Here is a 22,644-nt window from a genome sequence, read left to right on the forward strand (position 1 = left end):
AAGGCCTTCTACACATCAACCCTTCAAAGTCAAAGTATTGAAGCATATATACTACTGCAGATTCCGGAAGTTAGAAATTTTATGAAACAACATGTTTGCAAAGTGCAAACCATGATTTTCTCAATCAAACAAAAATTTATGACATTAGAGCCGCAAGATTTCATACCTACAGGAATTATATGATATTAGAGCCATGATATTTCCAAAAAAAAAATTGAACTTTCCAGCCCTGATTGAAACTGATTTCCAGACAAGCTTCACTGCATCCTCAAATTCCTGATCCATCCAATGTACTGGAAACCTTACTGTCTGCACTTGCAGTGTTTCAGATTTTGAACTAGTACTAGCTAAATAGTTGGGCGGGCAAAGACTGGGAAATATTTAAAATGCAATAATTTCAATCCAAATGTGTTGGCAAGATCTTTTGAAGGTGTAATTTTGCTGCTGGAGCATTGCCAAAGATCTTGCAATATTCACCTACTTTCTGCACCCTGGCACACAGTAAGGTTTCCAGTATGTTGGATGGATCAGGATGCGGTGAAGCTTGTCTGAAAATCAGTTGCGATGAGTGTAAGTGTTGCAGTGCATAGAGAGTAAGGGATATACTTTCAAACTTGCTTGCAGCATTTTCTTATTAAAAATTACCCGGCAACACATTTTAAAAATGGCTGGCAATGTTTTGTGCTAAAAATCCATATCTTGGTGAATCCTACCTCCTAAAATATCCTACTTGCAAACTCTGCACCCTGGGTCGGAGGGAGCAACTGTAGCTATTTTTTAGAGTGTGAATTTGTGAAGAGATATTTGGAGAAAATGTGGAAGTTGATCAATCACCATTTAAGTAGAGCAGGGCTGGAAATGTCCTACTTTTTCTGAAATATTGCGGATCTAATATCATAAAATTTCAGTAGGTGTCAAATCTTGTGGCTCTAATGTCATGTATTTTTGTTTGATTGAAAAAATTGCAGTTTGCACTTTGCAAACATTTCATTTCATATAATTTTCAACTTCCGCAATGATGGTGCAATCCGCGGTATTTCAACGCTCCTGCCAAAATATCCTGCATAATGTAATAACAACAAGTCAACCCAAAACATTTTCTTGAAGATCTCGTAGTTGCAGTCATGTCAGAGCAGTCAGATTGCATTATTTACTAATGCTTTTTTAAATAAACTTTTAAGAGAGGTCGGAGTTTAATATAAACTGCATTCTAGATTGCCCAAAGGTAGAAAGTTAGACAATTTAGTCAAACATTCATATCTTTGATCAACATTTTTTGTTCTTATCCTTATCTTATGTCTTATGTTCTTATTTTTTTGTATGCTGTCTACTCTATCGTGTAAAATATATAATTTTTCTCATAATATTTTCAGGCAAAGTGTGAACTATTTTGTATTAAATTTATTTTTATGAGCCTAGCTGTGAATTCAGTGACTGTTTCCATATCTTGTCTTAAAATTCTCAATTGAACTACGATTAATTAGTTAAAATAGTAATCATTTTAGCATTGAGTTACCATAGCCATCATTGATATCTGAGGCAGCCTAGTGTCATGTGTAGAACTCTATGTTTCTACCACTTCATGTTGAACTTGTGAAGAAAAAAACCTCCTATGTTGAGTCATGGCCAACAATTCTCCCGGAATCAACAGGAAGTCTTCATTCAAATTACGTAAGTAGCGCAGTGTTCTTCACATTTCCTGACTTATGTTCTTCACATTTCCTGACTTATGTTCTTCACATTTCCTGACTTATGTTCTTCACATTTCCTGACTTATGTTCTTCATATTTCCTGACTTGTGTTAAGCCAATCTCGCCTTGTAATGTTGTGCCTTCCTCAGTGAAACATGATGTTTTTTCTTAAAGTTTTAGTGTTTTATAATTTTATTAGGTATTTTGAACTTTCCCATGCCCTGTCATGTATCAATATATTTTCACAGTAATTTTTGCAAAATTCAAATTTAAGTTTATTTTACCGCAGAAATCTGGACTGGAAGTTGACGATATCATTGCAGACGATTTATTTTTTACCATATTTTGAGAAGAAAAGATTGGTGGCTATTCCATGTTGACCACGACTGTAATTTGATTTACTGATTCGTTATTGTGCTATGCAAGTTATTTAATAATTTTTCGCACCTTAATTATTCCTACTAGAAATTAGCACCTGCACAATTCCACGAATTGAATGCGTAATGTATTGAACTTGACGAGTCATTGCAAGCTTTTAAAAATTTGGAGAACACTTGGAATCGAGATTTTGTAATCTTCACGTCTATAATTCTAGGCCTATGTTTTATTTCCCTGTGTTTTTATTCGTATTTGAATTTTCGATCGAAGTTTGTTGCGTGTGGGCTGTTTTCCTGCAGTAATTTCATGATCAGGGGCCATACTTTCAAAATTCACTAAGTGAACGTAAGTACTTACGCTCTATTTTCTTGTCCATGATTGGTGGATTTTGCTTGATAGGCCGTCAACGATTGGCCGATGAACTTACGATCTCTTAACTTTTTTGAAAGTATGGACTCAGGACAGGATTACGATTGCGTGAACCCTGACAGGATCGCAACGTCAGAGTGCAGCTGCACCCGCGCCTCGTAGCAGCTGCGGTTGACAGTTGTTTATCAGACGGCGTCGCGTGCGGGTGTGAGGTGTGCCTGCGGTGCTTTGCCGCCATTCAAGCTTATTATATTTCTGTGTATTTCACTGAATTTTACGATGATAGCATTTAAGTTACATTTTCATAGATTAGTTAGCATTTTGAAAAATTTTCCCGCGATTGCGTTAATTTTTTGTGATGAGAAAACTTAGATTAATGTGATGAATTTAATTAATTGTGGCGAAGTGCAATTTTTTACCAATGTACGTGGGATGCTGATCACGGTGCTGACCTACCGCTGCTGTTGCGTTTTTGTGTTCTTTGTGACTCGTCCGACACACAACCAGCAGTCGTGACAGTCTTTATAGCCATCATTTATTGTACATTTCGTCCTACATAGTCAATGACATAGCACAGCATGTCATTTGTATGTGTAAGAGAATTCGCTCGAAAGAACGAAGATCATTCGTAGCAAATGATGTCATCTTTCGTGGCAAGAATAATGGTTTATAAAAGGCGTTGGCTTGTCCAATACTTCTTACCCTCACTGTCGTGACAGCCGCAGGTAGTATCGATCATTGCCGTGTTTCCCGCTATTTAATGAATCGATTCTCGTATGATGGCTGTGAATTGAGTTTTATCCTTTTTTTTAGCTCACGTTCATACTAGTTCGCGTTTTAAAAATACGATCACTTTCATCTCACGCATTTAAATTGTTTTTCTTTTTGTTGTTAACCAAATTTGCAAGATGGTTCCCATCGATTCAAGTATGTATGCATCGTGGTTTATTAGTTTAATTTTGAACTATTGAATTTGTCTCAATATTGACATATTAAATTGTCATATAAGCTTCCCCAAGGGAAAGCTTTGATATGTTTTTCGATGATTCAGTAAAACTAACGTGCTTATCTACGCGATAAGAAGAAAGCGTATCCTGAATCCTTTGTCCGCGCTCTGATGATAACGAACGTTTGCGTATTGCCAACGTCTGATACGTCTTGCACATCGAACGCTCGTGCAGTGGACTTTGTTTGGCCATAGAAATCCCTATTCCTTTCAGGTCTGAAAAAATGACAGCATTCAATGACCATCTAGAATGGCTGTAGAATGGCAATTTATGCATCCATAATCACATAGCTCACCGTTGCATTCAAAGCACATCAGGGATATTTGGACAGCGATGGCAATTTGCTTATGCACCATCAAAATCATTAATGATATTTCTCATTCAGAGCTCATCATGGATATTTGATACGCTACGACAACGATTTACTTATGCACCATCTAAATGCTATCCATGCATTCAGAACCCATCATGGATATTTGAAGAGCTAAGGCGGCGATTTACTTATGCACCATTAAAATGCTATCCATGCATTCAGAACCCATCATGGATATTTGAAGAGCTACGACGACGATTTAATCATGCATCATTAAAATGCTATCCATGCATTCAGAAGCAATCAGGGATATCAGGAGATGTTATTTTATATGCCCATCACGACACTGCTTGTGAAGGCATCTTGCGTATTGGTGGAACAGACCGACGTAAAAACAGGTACTTTGATACGGAATAAATTCCCGTAATTGGGTAGCGACACTTTGTTCGTGGACCTGCTCCATCGCGGCTCGTTGTATTGCTTGTTTGGTTGTTACACCACCAAGTGTGTGTTTGATGTGTTGCTGATATCACCTCTCACCACAGAGTTAAGTTGGAGTGTTGATGATATCAACAGAATTGATGTGTGGTGTGGGGAATGTGATGTTGATATCACCACAGAGTTGATGTGTTTGACGTCTCCGTGGTGCCGACACAAGCTAAGCTGTGTGGATCCCGGCTATCATTGCGTGAGATCATCCGTTGGTCATACGCGGGCAATTAATGGGTGCCATATTTTTTTTACACCTTCGGAAACGTTTCATAACGCTGCGTTTCTTATGTTGCCTTCAGTTCATCTATTGCCTCAACTTTCATATATTACCTTCACTTCATGTATTCAATTCATGTATTGTCGTTACTTCATACTTTGCCAATCACCGTGTCCCTCTTGCTCCCGATAGTTTTGACTGAAGGCCTTTTATCCGATATGTATTTTCAAATGTATAACAGTTGGCAATCTCGTATGAAGCCTTCTATCAGAAATGTATTGGGAGTTAGGCGAGCTCGTATGCACAACACTAAACGTGTCATAATGATCTGGATATGATCAACTCGGTCATAGTAAATGAAAGTATGTACGAATTGAAATTTTTACTCTAATATTTTTTCATAGTTTGCGATTTATAGGTCCTTAGAAAAACTCGTCTAACCTATCAACAAAACCTACCAAGCAACACCGGTGTCCTGCTCGCCGGATTAAGCTTACAAGCTGGGTTAACCTACGTTAATCTCCCACGCTGGGTTAACCTACGTTAATCTTCCAAGCTGGGTTAACCTACGTTAATCTTCTTATATCAACTTCTTGTTAACCTTATATCTATTACAAACTACTTTCGAAAAATGCCAAGTTAACTTGGCGGTTTTAGGTATACAAATCTGTGATTTTATTAACCACAAAATTTGTGGCGCAGTGTTCAGAGTTTGAGATGAATTGTATTCATGCTCATTTCAACTGAATTTTTCCACGTGACTGCTCTTACTTACACCACTCAATTAAAGCGAACCTATTAGAAATATTTATATCTGCTGTTTCGTAGCCTTGCCTCCGAGTACAGAACACTTGTTGTGGTCGACTTTTTATCTTGACCGGTGACGATGTTATCAGCTTCCGCTCGCGCGTTTACCTGCTGTGTATCCAAGATACGGATCCGAGCTTCTCTCCCGAGGCGCATCGTCTTATTAACCAAACTTGCGTTCAGACTAGAGATGATTGAAAGTTCTGATGAGTAAAAACGGGTCATTTTTTTATATTAGTCATTGTATTTAACATCGTATTTACTGGAAATGAACGAAGGTTTGGCGAAAAATTTTCGCCAAACCTAAAGTATTTTTGCCAAATGAATGAAAAATATTAGTGAAAAATGTTTTAGTCTGAGAATTTAAAATTTTCTTTGCCTGAGACTCGAATTGTTTCGTAATTTCCTTCAGACATATATATGTGCACTAGTGTTCTATAATAAACGTGTTATTAATGAGGCAGGTTAATTTTGGAAACAATTGAGGTGTTCTACGGCTGTAAAACTACTCTTCGTTTCATCTGATTATGTAATGTAATATTTGATTTTCTTCACGTTATCTACACTATTGATGTTGAAGAATATGTCTATATTTATTATTTAGAGAATAGTATACGATGCAGGTATTTGTATTTAGAAGTAGTCTCATAGAGAACACCTTCCCGAGGCATGACAACGGCTTTTGGGAACGATCAAGAACAAAATGGAACCTTTGCGTGCTGTTCTCTATTATAATACCTATATAATATTATTAACACACTCTCTCGCCCGCATAAGTGACTCGCCTCCAGTTCTAGGTTCTTAACCCCAGGTCTGAAGGTCAGAGTTCTACTCTGTAGAGTCTCGATGTTTGTAGGTTCTGGGATGTGAGTTATAGAGGTTCGCAATTTCTTCATTTGGTGACATGCTAACCACTTGTATTTTTATTTTAAAATAATTTCTTTTATAACTCACTTATCTTAATTGTAACTTACTTAGCATTGCCGTTGACGTTGAATTGTATAAGTTACAGTAATGAAGTTCGTGTAAATTTCTATTATCCAATGTGCTGTGCATGGTTATATCACATTTAGCTCGAAATTATGCATGGTTCTAAATTTGTTGTTAACAATCAGTAGGGTTCTGGCGATGCCTAACCGTTCGCACGGACGCATGAACGTGATCGTACCGGTTACCTATATTTAGGTGCGTATTGTATGCAATTTTAATGCAGTGTTTAGTCATGGTTGTCGGTACCCATTGTTCCATCACGTTTTAGACGCGTGATTGAACACGTCTCACGCGTCTTTCGCCCATCGCGCTGACGTCAGAGCAACAGAACTACTTTTCGGCCAGAGATTTGTTGTCAAATAGCAGTGAAATGTCCACCATTACTAGGATATACGGTACTTACTATCGATTTAAATTAAATCCATTCGTTCATTATCGATTTGAATTAAATCCATTTGTTTACTATCGATTTAAATTCAATTCATCCGATTTGACGAATTTGCCTTACTTATTAGGTAAGATCAACGTATCATGAGGTATCATCAACGGACTCTCATAATTTCCTCTCCATCACTGACGTATTTCCTGTCGAATTAAATTATTTATTAGTCGTTGTTCCCTTTAGTATACAAACGACTCGTCCTAATGACCTTAATGGAAGTAATTAATTGAGAATTATTATGATAATCCTACGGAGGTTTTAATGTCGTACCTAGCGAAATATATCGCCATTTCTCGATTGTTATTTTACTGTCGAGCTGCATAGATAGTTCTTAATATCACTCGGTCGCTTGCATTGTTTCGTTCTCTGATGAAATAACTGCATTAAGACCTCGCATCACGCTAACGTCTTATAGCACTGCCGCAATAGTCATTTTTAAGTGGCAATAATCGCTAGCTTGGTATTATTGAATTGAAAAATCTGACACGAAATGCGTGTCAGATTTTCGTTTTGTATTTTTTTGGTGCAACACACCATTAAAATACAAAACGAATTTTCTTGTAACCTCATATTCAGAATTGCTAAAATGGCGTGTTGATTTTGGTTGAAGATTTAGCGTTGATATGTCTTACACCGCTGTTCTAAGCTCCTCACAGCAAGGGTACTCTGCTCTAAATTGGTAATGACTAAATCATTTTAGTTATTCCCAGCCGAATTATTGTCTTCTGTGGTACGTAGTTTTCAATGATTTATGTCTCGATACTTGCCCTGCGAATGTATTTTTCAAGCAATTTAGGCAATTATTATCTAAGAACTAAAAATAGGCTTGTTTTTTAATTTTATTGCTTTTAAACCATTAAAATGGTCAGTGAGCTATTATTTCACCTTCGTGAACTAGAATGAAGCGTTAGAGTGACCTTGCGGATTGAGTAGAGCCGTGGATTTACCGACAAAGCCAAGCTTGCTTTTGAGTTTGTGCTATCAGTGTTTATGGGAGGTTGAGACGTGCATTGTTTGCTCAACCTAGAGCTCACTTCAACAAGTTCAAGGTTGTTTGAGATTATGCGCGGTCCATTGGTTACATTCTACGCCATCGCTGTGCTCTTGAACGGAACAGATCTATGATTGTCGTTGATTCGCGTACCACTTACGCGATTAGTTGGAAAATTAAAGAGATTAACGGTAGATTGGTTCATTGATATAAGAATTTGCTTGCATTTGAGCTGATGGCTCATTTAATGCTTGTCAAAAACTTATTGAAATGGTCAGCGTTTCCTACGAAACATCTCGATCACACTCTTGAATCAGAATTTAACGTTTCTAAATATTACTATTAGTGGTAGGAAGTTGTTTTGAAGAGCCGGGTTCACCAAGTCGACAACCGGTTGCAGATTCATATAGGACGGTACCGCTCTTGACTGGGCGGCGCGAAGGAACCGCACACCCTTCAGCACAGCACAAGACCTAACTTCTTGTACAATAAGGCCTGGCATATGCAGCATAAAGGCTCGCTTCTTTCAGTACGAGGCTTCACTCTCTCATCTTGCCTAGGCTGGCAAGATAAGTGCACTTAGCTCAGCACTAATGCACTCTGTATCTGCTGCTGTAGATCTCGTACACCGGTTCCCCGCGGTGCAGTTGCGTTGCATTGTGAGCTAGCATATCATAGCCTTGGCTTCTGCCACTAATGAAGTCTTGAGTCAGTGCAACAAATACCCATATCTTGTGTTCCAACTTGCTTGGGTAGTACGTAAAAAATTCATCTTATTTTTGTTTTGTTCACATAAAGCCTTGGGAACATTTTGACCCGGTCCAACTTTAATGATGAAATGAAAACGCTCCAAATTTGACTACTCCCATTTTTTGTTGGTATAACTCATTTTCTATTTGTTTCGCAGGAATATCTAACCCTTTTGATCTGAACAATTGCATTGTTCATATTTACGCCCTCTAAACGATTGTTTGATTAGAGAAGGGTTATTTTAATTTCTCAGGAGTTTGCATTTAATTCGTGAAAACTTGTTTCGGGATTTGAAAATTTTGGGTTGCTTTTGACTTGTGCATTAGGATTTTGAAAATTTATTTCAACAGTCTGTGTTCAATCTTTAACTACATGTGTAGTTGGTGAGAAATCCAGCATTTGTGCTATGTTTGGCTTCAATTCAAGTGTAAAAGTATAGCACGGCCTTACTTATAGTGTACAACTCGCATCTCGAGATACCAAGTACGTTGTTAAAGTGGCATTATCATTTATTTCAATGAGATATTGTACTCTACCAAAGAAAAAAGTGTTTTTATTCCATTATTTAAACATTCAGCTGGTCTTAAAAGTGGTGGTGCGTTTAAGTACGAACTAATATCCTACCTTGCGTTGCGTTTAGTCGTGCACATGGTGCGTCAGGTAAGCATGGTAGGCAGCGTACACTCGCGCACCAGAACCACGAGTACCACAAGCACCACCAGCAGTCTCAAGCGTCCTCCTGACAAGCGGAGGGCGCCGCCCTCTGTCACCACAAGGGGCGTCAGAAGACCGCACCTTCAGGATGCCCGTCAGGTCACGCTTGCTTTCAGTGAGTCATCATTAGTAAATCAAATTATCCTAATTAACTGTCATAATCTAATAACCTCTGATGGATTTATATGGTGATGCCTATTGCAAATAATGGAATTTGTTCCGTACATACTGTGTTTAACATCTATGCCAAACTACGTATTTTGTGTTAGTAAAAATGAAGTATATCGCTCGTTTGATCTTGTATCACAGCATCCCACCTGGAAATTCAATGCTAATGCAGGAATTTAGTGTTTAATATTAAAATTACCAAACATTGTTTTGTTATTCTCAAGCACAAAACGAAATCCACGCAGTAAGCGGTTCTAATACCAGGCAGATTTATCGTAAGAATCGGCTAGCGATAGTTCTGCTTCGATGATCAACCGGGGAAAGCATGCAGTCCACCGCGTTTGTACGGTCTGCTTTCTTGGAATTTAATTGGGCTAGGTTTCGAATTTTGACGGTCTTGACGTGACGGCGGCGATCCGTCTTCGCGGAAGTCTTGTTGAGTTTTATTATTCAAGCACCATTAAATTCTGGACTCCTTTAAATTAAAACCCAGAATTCAGGAAAACCTTTAGTGTGCCCTCAAATATTTTGAAGGATAAAGTTACCATGCTATATGGACACATTTGCTATACATACCTAACATAAGTAAAATATTGTATTGGCTTCTATGTAAGGCACTAATAACACTAACTGATAATTGGACATACACATATGATTTAGTCTCTGCGATGTGTATTTGAGAATTATGTTCCATTTCAATAAAGGGAGGTAAAATTTGTTGAAAATTTTCACTCTCCAGTGACTTCAGTGAGAAGCGTATTTCCGTTTGATAAATTGTGCAAGTAATTCATGACTTTATTGTTGATCTATTGCTTGTAGCTTCTTCCCGCACATTCCTCATGCCAGAGAGCGTCACACTTTATAGCCGGATGTTCATTATCAGAATCCTTGTTTTCGACTCAAGCTGCGGCAGCTGAGACAGGAAATCCTACGGTAATGTCTTGCGAGCTGTACTCGTAGCCTGGCACCTTTCCCGAAACCTCCAATACACTTGTCACTCTAAATTGACTTTTTCTTTCGTCATTAACGCTGCGTGGCACTGTTCTAGTGCCCGCAGTGTCGCTGCAGGTCTCGAAATAACACCGGAAGTTGGTACACGAACTTCTAATTGTGAGTGGTTCTGCCAACGCTGCACGCGCGCAGCAGGTCGTTGAGTACGCACAAGACCGCTGTGTAAAATTTTTCAACTGATTTCGTCCGCTTCGATCGTTGTGAGTAAAAATCTCACCGTAATTGCTGGCTCGGTCGTCGAACTTTCGAGAGCATCCTGCTGAAAATGCGTGCGTGAAACTGACGTGCTTCTTGAAACTTTACTGTGCGCACTCAATGCAACGCTGGACTGCCACGATTTCAAATTTTTGTTTTCTCACTCAACGAACTGAAAATAAGACGATATTTTTATGATTATTATTTCTTATATTTTGAAGTTTGAATGCTGCGAGCCAGTCAGCTGAAAACAACGTTAAAACACGTGTGTATACTTTGTAATTGAACGCAGCCTGAAGCTCACACCTACACGCCGAACGCTGATGGTTGATTTAGCTTCTGTACAAACACTTAAAACTGCCGTCTTCCTGTCTACCGCGTGCTGCCTGTCTGCCGCGTGCTGCCTGTCTGCCGCGTGCTGCCTGTCTGCCTCGTGCTGCCTGTCTGCCTCGTGCTGCCTGTCTGTCCCGTGCTGTCTGTCTGCCTCGTGCTGCCTGTCTGTCCCGTGCTGCCTGTCTAGGTAAGGTAATTTTTAATGCTTATTATTATTTACTTTAATCGATCGTGTTTACTCAGTATGTTGTCAATTTTCAATATATGAACAATAATTCAGACGTTTCATTGTTTAACTGTAAATCGTTTAGTCTCCTCGATCGTGTTAATAAGTGAATTTGTTCTTTTGAGATTTCGCACGGCACTTGAAAGGGCTGCATTCATTCAACACCCAAAAAAATGTTTAGCAAAATATATGCCTGTTCTTCGTTTTTCATTTCAATTGCTTTCAGTTTTATATTATGCTGTTGTTATTCTTGTATGAGGCAACGATGCGCGGCGTTGAGACGTGACTCGTGACGTCGGTCTACGAGTAAACTCTGCTTGCAGGCAACCGCATCCAGGGGACAGCTTTCTCTCGCTCGCCGTCCAGGCTATATATGCTTTCCGTATGCGTCTGCTTTTTGTTGGTGGACATTAATTATTTGCTAATTAATTAATTAATGATAATTAATTAATTAATTATCATTTAATTGCTGCTTTGTTGTGCCTGTACGACTGTGCATCTGCCATTTTGGCGGACAGCATTACGAATTACAGTGTGCGTGACGAGGCGTGAGTGTCGTTGGCTACTGTACACGACTAGTAAAAGACACAAGTATATATCTACGTGTATGTATGCGTCTAGATGTTGCTTATCTTCACAAACCAAAGTTTTGCGATCATCTGGTTCAGCTTAGACCTGAATTGGCGTTAGCTGATGAACTTAAGATGATGATTTGGTTCGATGATGTGGTGATGCATGGACTTAAGATGATGATTTGGTTTGATGATGTGGTGAAGCATTGACTTAAGATGATGATTTGGTTTGATGATGTGGTGAAGCATCAAGCATTATTGGGTATGTGGCCCTGGTTGGTGCAGCGGCTCAGCCGCCGCGTGGGCGTCGTGGATAGCCTTACAAGGGAAGGTTTCACCACACATGGATATGCAGCTCCAGCCTGCTCTGCTGCAGCCTCTTCATATCCACTCGCACCAGCAGTAATCCAGTCCTGTTTGGAAACACGTTATTGCGTGAATATTCTAGTATTAATTACTATATTATTTCTATTTTCGGGTTATTACAGTTTTATTCTCAATCTTATTCCTTTATTAATAACAATGTTATTCCAGAACTAATAACTGGCCTAGAGTAGTGTTACTTCGTATCGTGATGGTATTTTAACCCGTCTACTATATAGTCAATGAAGTTTTCCATGGTAAAATCTAACATTAGGAGGTTGTCAGATGATAAAATAAATATAAAAATAATAACATGGACAATCGTATTCAATTGAGAATAAACTAGTTTTGATTACAAACATCAATACGATATTAGTTTCAGGTGAACTATCAGCAGCTAAAAAATGTCTGTGATCTTCTGACCCGTGCATGCAGTTATGGACTCGAGAGCCATTGGCATTGCGGAGGGCTGGGTGTGGGGTTGGTTATTAACATAAACTCTTCGTAATGTTTGCTTTAATTTAAAGTATTAATTTACCATATTCTGAAAAACTTCCTATTTTTCATAGTTTTTTATAATTTTTAAACATATCTTGATTGTAAATGTCTTCTTTGGTGTCACTCATTAGACTCATTTTTAATGCCAAACTCTAATGCTGGGGAATGCGGCTTGAGTTGCTTGATCTGTAAGCAGTTGTGCAGATCTCGGGATAACCTTAAAGGGAAGGTCGTTGCCAGACTGAGTTAGACTTTTTCGGCTCATATCTCTCAGGGACACGAGGTGTTCTCGAATTTTTAAATCGCTCCTAATAATTCCAAACACCACTCACTGTGATTAGTCACTCATATTTACTAACTAAACTGTATTTGTGTGTCTTATTCAAATACCGTATAGTTATGCAGAAATGATTGATGATTTAGAATTTAAAAACGAACATGAATATTATTTCGTTATTTTTTTGAAAAATTTAAGACATTAACTGTTGGAAGAGTATTTATGAGAAATTGCTCAGGTTTGTTAAAGCTCACATAGTTTTGTTATTAATGAACATTGTGCGTTTCTAACTCCGTACACGAAATTTAGCTGTTAAAAGGTAAACAGACTGTCTATCTTCGTGGAAGTTTGTTAGCTAGCTCATTGATATGTTTGTTGAAAGCGAGCTGTTATTCAGGGCATAATTACCACCCGTCAATTTTGTATGTTCAGGGCTTCATATCTGCCTTAATTGACACATGCAGATTGCTTATCTTGAACTATGAACCAAATTGTTTTATCGAATCTTATAATGATCAGCTACCGCCATAATACATGCCGATAGTTGAGTCATGTTTCATAAAGTTCTATCTCTTCTTATTAACAACTTCTAATTAAATTCTTTTTCAACAATATTTACGAACCATCGGATTATAATTTGTTTAAAGAAGAGACAATTCAGTTATTGATAAAATGTTAGTTAGAACTACCTATATGCGAAACTGCAGTTACAACTTCGCTGAAAGATTTAAGTTTCTAAATTCGTTAAACTAATCCATTCATAGTAAATTAAATTGTTTTACAATAAAAAGGAAGCTAAAGTCTTAATGGCTGTTAATGAAGAGTCGGGAATGAAACAGGGTCATAGACACCAGCCGGTGTTTCTCGACAAGAACAAAAACGTCGCGAAGAACAATGGGCTGGTGAAGTCAAGCGCCCTAGGGCTACGCTGCTGGCGCTCACGTCGTCTCACCGCTGCTGCCGCTGTTAGGAATTAAAGGTTTCCTTTCCTTTCTAGTTTTTGACAGTTTTTTTTTCGTCTTAATTGCTTCCAACGTCCTTTACCTCTACCACGATGTGTAGAGAACCTCACGCTGCCTCATCCTTTCCAAAATAGTCTCGTTGTATCCTTTCATCCTCGTTGAATCCTGCCTCATCCTTTCATCACACTCGTTGAATTCTTGTCTAATATCGTACAGGGTAAACTTTGAGTGCAGTGTTAGAAATTCTTCCATGTTGGGATCAAGAGTAGTTCAAATTCTTCGATAAACGAATAATAAAATTACTTTTGTCATTCTTCTACTTATCGCGTGAAATGAAGCGCGTCTAAAACACGATGTGCAACAAAACGATCGCGCGATCAACGAATTTGATCTACGGAGTACAGTTGATTCTCTTTTCAATAACAATGAGGTGTCTAGCAATAAACCAGCTAATAATCACACAATATGATCTAGAATATAGCCTTTTATTTTGAAAATACCTAGAATGTCAAATGCTTCATAATAATAGTTTTCAAATCATTGCTTTCATTGAGCGATTTTTGTTTGTGTTGGTTGGTACAAGTTGTGTTCCGCGGGCATATCATTGCGTGGACCTGAAACATTATACCTGAGTGCGAAATGCGTTGCCCATGTGGTGCTGAACTCGATGTGGGAGTGCTGATGCACACATATGTCGCCTCCATTGTCTGTGTCTTATTAGGAGTGAGAGCTCGACTATCCCTCCTACCATAAATCAAGTTCAAAGCCATACCCTTCATCGGTGCGTCGAATAATTTTATAATCAACTTTTCTAGGATTTCATTTTTTTAAACCGCGATCTGCGAAAGAGTGAAATATCGTATGTTAATGACGAATTTCTTGCCTTCAGTTATTATTTTATCTTGCGTAGAAAATATGAAATTTTACTTAATTTATATTAGTGCATTATTTCCTTGTTCTCGCATATGTTTGGGTTGGGAAGTTACTCAATATTTACTCAAGAAGATATTCATATTCAGCCCTTGAGAGCAGATAGCCTGGGAAGAAGTTGAGGCTGAGAACGTCGAAAGTTTATTTTAGCGTGAAGTGTAAGTGGATTGTAACGTTCGTAGAATTATATGTTAGTTGAGTGTTAGATTAGTGGAGTGTAATAAGGTTGGTCGAGTGTAAGGTTAGTGGAGTGTAAGGTTGGTCGAGTGTAAGGTTGGTTGAGTGTAAGGTTGGTCGAGTGTAAGGTTAGTGGAGTGTAAGGTTGGTCGAGTGTAAGGTTGGTCGAGTGTAAGGTTGGTCGAGTGTAAGGTTGGTCGAGTGTAAGGTTGGTCATGTAAGGTTGGTCCAGTGTAAGGTTGGTCGAGTGTAAGGTTGATGGAGTGTAAGGTTGGTCGAGTGCATGTAAGGTTGGTCCAGTGTAAGGTTGGTCGAGTGTAAGGTTGGTCGAGTGTAAGGTTGTTCGAGTGTAAGGTTGTTCGAGTGTAAGGTTGTTCGAGTGTGAGGTTAGCGGAGTGTAAGGTTGGTCGAGTGTAAGGTTGATTTTAAAGTTGGTGTAGTGCGAGGGTAGAGCCCTTCTCTTAACCTGGATATGAGGACTGCGTTGGCGTTTGCCCTCTTGCACCATATGTACGTTCATGGCCTGGCGCTGGCTACGATACTCGGTATGGTCATGATATAATAAATTTAACAGTGAGTTCTATGTTATCGTGTAGTTGTGATGGTCGTATATCTATAATGAGCGTTGCATTGAAGATTTTGATAGAATTTATCATTTTCATGTTCTGTGCCTCTTAGTTATTTAATATACAACTGGTTTAGGAATAATAACACGCTATTTTGACCAGCTTTACTATGGTGTTGTCTGTGTCTAACATTTTTTTTCATTTCCTTGCTCTCATTTTTTCTTGCATTTAAAAGCTTTATTCACAATTACCTTCATCGTTCATTTCTTCAAAGTTAACGTTGGGATATTTTTTCGAGCTCTGAAATAAGTGGGCTTCTTAAGTGTCTTGCGTTAAAGTCTTTCAAGTGCCGTGGGTTTCGTAACTGCACTTCAGTTAAATTTTTCAGTTGTCATGCGCTGAATTGCAGAATTTTTAGTTATTGGAGCCGTAGTTTCATTTGATTGGCCCAGATTAGATTATTGCAATAAATATATACACACTATCGTGCAATTGAGAGTTTATTTTAAACAAGAACATTTCACGTGCTTTTCAGATGGACTGCAGGCAGCATGCATGACATTGTATGTTCGCATTGTTATTCGTTTCATAGTTTTATTATCAATCTCTTTTATAATTTGGTATTTTATGCAACTGGCGTCCACTTCGTCGATTGGTTTTGAAACGTAAAACAATATTGTTCATCAATACTGAACAGCGGTAATTATTGAGATGAATATGTGAACCAGTAAAAGCAGCATATTGCAATATGCACTTTATTGATAAATGTTGCGTTTTTTTATCTGTTCGAAAACGAAGAAAATATATCGATTGCCTTTTTGCATGGAAATGGCCAAACGATACTGAGAATCTGGTGGAGCTGTTAAATCTTCGTTCCACATAGACTTACACTATGCCGCTGCTGGTATATCGTGTGTTGGACTGTGTTGCGTATTCAATCTTGCATGATCTATGTATATAGTGAAATGAATGTTGACATTATTTTTCTTCCGAACAAAGTGGAGTATGTTTTCTATTTTCCTTTGTATAATGTTTGAATTTGGAAATTGGTCTTCTAAGAAATTTGTAATTTTTGAAAGAGTTCATTTTACGAATTAATGTTTTTGGTAAAAGTTCGTTACCAAATTTGACAATACAATGCCAGATTTTTGAAAATTTTGCGCTGACTGACTCCAATTTACTTCACCTCTGCGTTCAAGACCGCAGATCCGCCGATAGTGACATACATATTAACATATTTTCGCACCCTTACGAAGCTTTCGGAGTGAGGAAGCCACTCGAGGATGGCCAATTGGCCATTGTTCCCAAGTTGGTGTCGTAACACAAAGATAGCCGAAGCGGTGTGCTGTTATCGTCTGATAACACCACCTTATCGTTGTAATGAGGCACTCATTCCTGTGCATACTTGTCTGTGATGATTTGTGCGTCGTGAAATTCTTGTACGCAAACTTATGAAATCTATATAATGTAGCAAAAATAATTGTACGCTAAAATTTTATTTCTAATTTTGAGTTTTCAAGCTGTTTACCCGTCGCTGCAACTTAAATGTTTCTCATGCCAAATCATGAAATTTCAATAAACATTTCTGGTCGATTAAACTTGACTTGCTAATATTTTTGAAGACATCGACTGCATTTTATGTGAATGTGAACCGCGACTATGCACCGTGTTGTCGGACGCCAGCGCTGTACAAGCAGGGCACGTAAGGTTGCCCTCATTCCGTTTCGAAATCACGAAACTCGTCGCTTCGCTCTGCTTTCTTTTCCACGACGTTGGAAGCTCCGCTCGTCTGTCGTTCGTTGTACGTCGTTTCGTCGCGCTCGTCGTCGCTCGTTTCGTCGCTCCTGTCGCTCGTTTCGTTGCTTGTCGTCACTCGTTTCGTCACACTCGTCGTCGCTCGTTTCGTCGCACTCGTCGTCGCTCGTTTCGTTGCTCGCCGTCACTCGTTTCGTTGCTCTTGTCGCTCGTTTCGTTGCTCGCCGTCACTCGTTTCGTCGCTCGTTGTCGTCCGTTTCGTCGCTTTGCAGTCGCTCGCCTTTGCTCGTTTCGTCGCGCTCGTTTCATTTCTCGTCGTCGCTCGTTGTTGTTCCTTTCCTTCGCGCCGCTTCAACTTGAGGCGAACAGAGCGGGGGTTGAAATCGTCCAGTCATCGGGGGTCTCGCTGTAGTTGCATGACTGATGTTGATGGCGCTAATTTCGACAATTGTGTGCACTACATCGTGTTTGTGACGCGTTCTGCTGCCTCGGCCGCGAGTTTTCTCGTGACATGCCGTCGGAATAAATCAGCAATGCCTCGCAGCGAAAGACAGAACTTTTGTCATGTACCGTGGTACGCAAGCACTTATGAAAATAATGAAGAGCTAGGTGATAAATATTCTATATTGAATTATTCTCCGAATTTATTTCTATTAATTTCAATCTGGTCAATCTCATTTAATTCGCTTAGGTTAATCATTTTTACTCAGTTATTAATCATGCAATGCCTTTTTGCGTGTACGAAACTTACCACTTGTTATTTTAACTTAGCATTCTACGAATTAAGATTTTTATTGTATATTTATAGTATTGCAAAACCTCAAAATTTGTTGTGACTGATATAAATTTCATTTTAGACATGTTACTTGTGTCGGGAATTTTTTGGCTGAGAGCCATATTGAAGTGAAATAATTTCAAACATAAATATTTCCAGTTAGCCAAATTATGTAATGATGGACAAAACTCAATTTAACCTGTCAAATTTTTTGATTAATGAAAAAAGTTTACTTTATATTTTTCATTATCTAATCTTTTTCATTACGGTATGTTTTCTCTACGTAATCAATGATATTATTTAATTACCCTTACCTCGTTGACCAATGTAATATGTGGTGGTGGTCCATGGGTTTGCTGATAGCTTTGTAGCCTTGATTACTGATGCTTTGTAAATTATACTGGCAATGAGGCTCAACCTCATTGGATAATAATGGATATAAAGATAATAATGATGGTCTGGATATCATTCCGTCCACCTTGCAATGGCGATGCTGAAGGTGTGCTGATAGCCGAATGGAAGAGCGCCTTTCCAGACTTAGAAGGAACTGGACTGAATTTGATTTTTTTATAGCTGTTCTTCTGTGTTTACTCGGCAGTAGTGACTGTTATCGCGACTGTGCTATCCGAATCATTATTCAAGTCACTCACATGCTGAAGTCTTTTGTGATCGGCTAGGTACTTCTGCATCAGAATCTATAATGGCGACTTCAGGAACGTAACCGACGCACATTATTTGCTGTTGCTAAGAAGTCCTGCGTATTTATTCCAAATTTCTTGCAGCATTGATCTAAACATTAGTTTTTTTTTTCTTTTTAGCTCGGGTTGTACTTGTAGTAATGCCCGAGCTAAATATTTCCCAATGTCGATACCAACACCTAACTCCTGCACGAAACGCCTACTTATTTACATTGCAATGGTAACTTAGAATGAGTCGATTTTCACGTACACAGCAAAGTCCTAAAAGATCCCTTCCTTGCCCACTCACAATATACCTATCGTGAGTACAATGTGATCAGTAATAATATTTATCGGCAGATGAGCATATTAAGCGAACTCCACGAAAGACAGCAAAGCCTCATGTTGACCCTTACACTTATTAAACTAAGCGAGTTTAATAATAAAAACACGAGTTTCCTGGCTCGCAGTGGGTCATCGACAGCGTACCTACCTTGCAATCTAACTGAACCAGGGTAAATGGCTCATCCATAGCGAGGGAAAGTATGACGCTGCATTTATGTTCATCATTCGGGGTTCCCGCAGTCTCTTTATCATCACAATGAACAGTTTTCCAACGGTTATAAACAGTTTTTGCTGACATCAGCACACAGTGGATTTTTTTCAATTTGACAAGCTCTAAATATTTCGTAGGCTACAAAGAGAATTAGTTATTTTGCATTTTCATGTCTGAATGATTTTCAATTTCTGCACTCTTGCTGAAGAATCAGCAAAGCTATACCAAGTTCAGTCATCATGCTAACTTATTGCTAAGCCTGTACAACAAATTCGTGCCTTGCGATCTGAGCAATAGCGTACCGTAGCTCTTAACATTACTCTTTTTTTGCAGCTTGAACTAATTTCTATGTACCATGCACAGCAATCTAGTAATGACTTGTTGCCATTTATCCCCTCACTGGCATCACCACTAAATCTCCGATGATAGACGACTTTGAAAGATCGTATTTACAATTTTAAGAAAAATGTTACCGCTATATTGAAGGACTAATGTGTCCAATATTTACTTAGGCTTTCCCTTGTAAAGTCAGGTAGTATCCTCGATCTAGCTTGATGATTTCTTGATCAGGAGTTAAGCAAGTCATTAATAGGTACTGTCTAAGGACCAGGCAGAATACTAAAAGCGTATACAAACATTTTTACTATCTTAGTAGTATATTGTTATTAAATATTATTTAAGGATAAATTTTTATAACGAGTTTTCACGAGCAGAAGTGTCATTTCTTTCCTACATATATTTTGATTATAAATAGTTTTTGCCTAACATTGTAGGGTTGAAGATATTGATGACTTAAAAGACATGGATAATAACTTTAATTTTATATTGAACGAAAAACGTAATAATATTCAAGCAATTGAGAAATGAACTTTGATCTAGGGGGTTTATTTGCATAGGTAGCAATGACTTAAGTTGATGCACGAGTTCGGCATATACATCCGGATAAACATACTAATTTATTTGCGCAATGAACAGTTAAATCAATAACTCTTAAATTCAAATATATGCTTTATTATGCTCCATATTCTCATCATTTCGAGTATAATTAAAATTGAATCTCGTCTTGCTACACGAAATTCTTCTAGTGTGATATACTCACATGAAATAAAGTTATACTATGTGTGATACTTTATGAATACATTGTAATTTTGTGTATTTGGCCATTCGGTATGCCGTTTCCACGCGTGGGAACATGGCGGAAGCAAGGCCTATAAAAGCGCCATATAGTAAATTTATCGGAAGACGGTGTTGTGCAAGGCAGTTTGTGACGTCGTCACAGATGTGACTGTAAAGGAGGACGTCCTTGTCACACTTCTTGCTTCCTTGTGCGCATCGCTGCATCCTAGCAATGCTAATTTATGTTGACTTTGGTAGGTAATGCTGATTTATGTTGACTTTGGTAGGTAATGCTGATTTATGTTGACTTTGGTAGGTAATGCTGATTTATGTTTACTTTGGCAATGCTGATTTATGTTGACTTTGGTAGGTAATGCTGATTTATGTTGACTTTGGTAGGTAATGCTGATTTATGTTTACTTTGGCAATGCTGATTTATGTTGACTTTGGTAGGTAATGCTGATTTATGTTGACTTTGGCAATGCTCATTTATGTTGACTTTGCACATGCATACAAATGTATGCTTTAGAGGTCCTCACTGCGGTTGTCGCTCTGGAAAAATAGTTGATAATCAGAAATGTATGTGTCAGCGGGGTTTGTTTTGCCGTGGTATCTGTAAGTTAAAAATTTTAAATTTTCAGTATCGAATGAGTATGATTTTCTTGAAATTCCTTAAGTAATAGAGAAATTATTATTTTGCTTCATAATTTTGTTCGCTCGAGCGCGTATCTTGCGGCATCAAGGTGCCATAACATCCGTTCGTTCGCTTTGTGTTGTTTCCTTCAGCTTATCTCTCATGAACAGGGAGTGTACGCTGTGTATGTTCCTATGTGCACGTATACTTGTATGTATGTACGTGTAGGTGTGCGTGTTTTGATAGCGTGGGAGTTTTACTGTTGAGTGAACCTGAAGCTGTGTAACAGGATGAACCGAGCCGCATCTCCCGGTCTAGCTCCTGGCGAAACCACGCGGATCTATCCACCGATTTCGGACCAACAAAATAACAAGTTGCTTGTAATTTTTTATCTGATTTTAGTTCTGGGTCTACTAGTGATTTGTTGACGTGTCTGTATCAGTGGCTATGAATGTAATTCGTACGTCTGCGCGTGATTAATTTTTCACCGTTTCATTTTAAATCAATAGATCTGTTGAAAGTTTTTTTACAGAACAGCTCCGTGAAATATATCGTCCACATGCAGAGGAGTCTTCTAAACGTTGATATCATGGGTCCATATTCCCAGTTATCGCAGTTCAGGCAAGGCTATCGTGGTCTTTTATTTTAATATTTTGCGTCTGGATTGCTGATGATTGTACCGCCACGCGCAATTCTGCCGCAGTTGCGTAAGTGTCGCATGCAGCGTAACCCGAGCCGGCGTTCTACTGCACCACCGTTGGCTGTAACGGCGCGCGCTGGAGCGGGTCGTGGCAGTAACGCGCAGTCTTGCTTCACTCACTCCGAGTCAGAGGTCGCAATGTCGGCTTATTTTACTGTGTTCGTTGCAATGTGTATCGGATCATGGGTGTAGTTCACTAGACGTTACGGCCGTTATACTTCAAATCGTTGCAACGTGTATCGGATCATGGGTGGGCCCGTGTAGTTCACTAGACGGTACCGCCGTTATACTTCAAATCGTTGCAACGTGTATCGGATCATGGGTGTAGTTCACTAGACGTTACGGCCGTTATACTTCAAATCGTTGCAACGTGTATCGGATCATGGGTGTAGTTCACTAGACGTTACGGCCGTTATGCTTCAAATCGTTGCAACGTGTATCGGATCATGGGTGTAGTTCACTATAGACGTTACGGCCGTTATACTTCAAATCGTTGCAACGCGTATCGGATCATGGGTGTAGTTCACTTGACGTTACGGCCGGTATACTTCACAATTTGTATTATGCATTGCTGAGCGTACGTGGCTGTTTTTACATGTCTAAAAATAATTTGTCTTTAATGCGGAGTTTTTCTAAGTTCAGGTTTAAACGCTGAGTGGAAAGATAAAGCATACTTTAATGCCGTCCCTCGCCATGAAAAAGTTTAATTATCGTTGTAAAATAACCGCAAATTTTTATCTTACCTCAGACAAGTTCCCGTAAGATCGGTTTGTTCGCGCCAGTAGTTTGCAGTGACCTACCATGCATTAGTGCTAATATAGTTCCGGCAGTGACCTACCATGCATTAGTGCTAATATAGTTCTGGCAGTGACCTACCATGCATGAGTGCTAATGTAGTTCCGGCAGTGACCTACCATGCATTAGTGCTAATATAGTTCCGGCAGTGACCTACCATGCATTAGTGCTAATATAGTTCTTGCAGTGACCTACCA

The 22,644-nt window shown here is 38.8% G+C and overlaps 1 protein-coding gene across 4 annotated transcripts in view; it reads left to right on the forward strand.

The window, feature by feature from the left end:
- The first annotated feature begins 1,372 nt into the window (after window positions 1-1,372).
- The window catches only part of LOC108665984 (katanin p80 WD40 repeat-containing subunit B1), a 65,910-nt gene continuing 44,638 nt past the window's right edge, over window positions 1,373-22,644 (forward strand). For 3 of the 4 annotated variants that reach the window (XM_047883826.1, XM_047883827.1, XM_047883828.1), the window contains exon 1: window positions 8,869-9,276. In XM_047883826.1, coding sequence (XP_047739782.1) covers window positions 9,096-9,276 — 181 coding nt within the window. In that variant the 5' untranslated portion in view covers window positions 8,869-9,095. Of the gene's footprint in view, window positions 1,672-8,868; window positions 9,277-22,644 lie in introns of those variants that run through there. The other variant, XM_018152794.2, reaches the window with a different exon arrangement.

Source organism: Hyalella azteca, unplaced genomic scaffold, assembly GCF_000764305.2.
Source record: "Hyalella azteca isolate HAZT.00-mixed unplaced genomic scaffold, Hazt_2.0.2 contig13760, whole genome shotgun sequence".
Classification (NCBI taxonomy): domain Eukaryota; kingdom Metazoa; phylum Arthropoda; class Malacostraca; order Amphipoda; family Hyalellidae; genus Hyalella; species Hyalella azteca.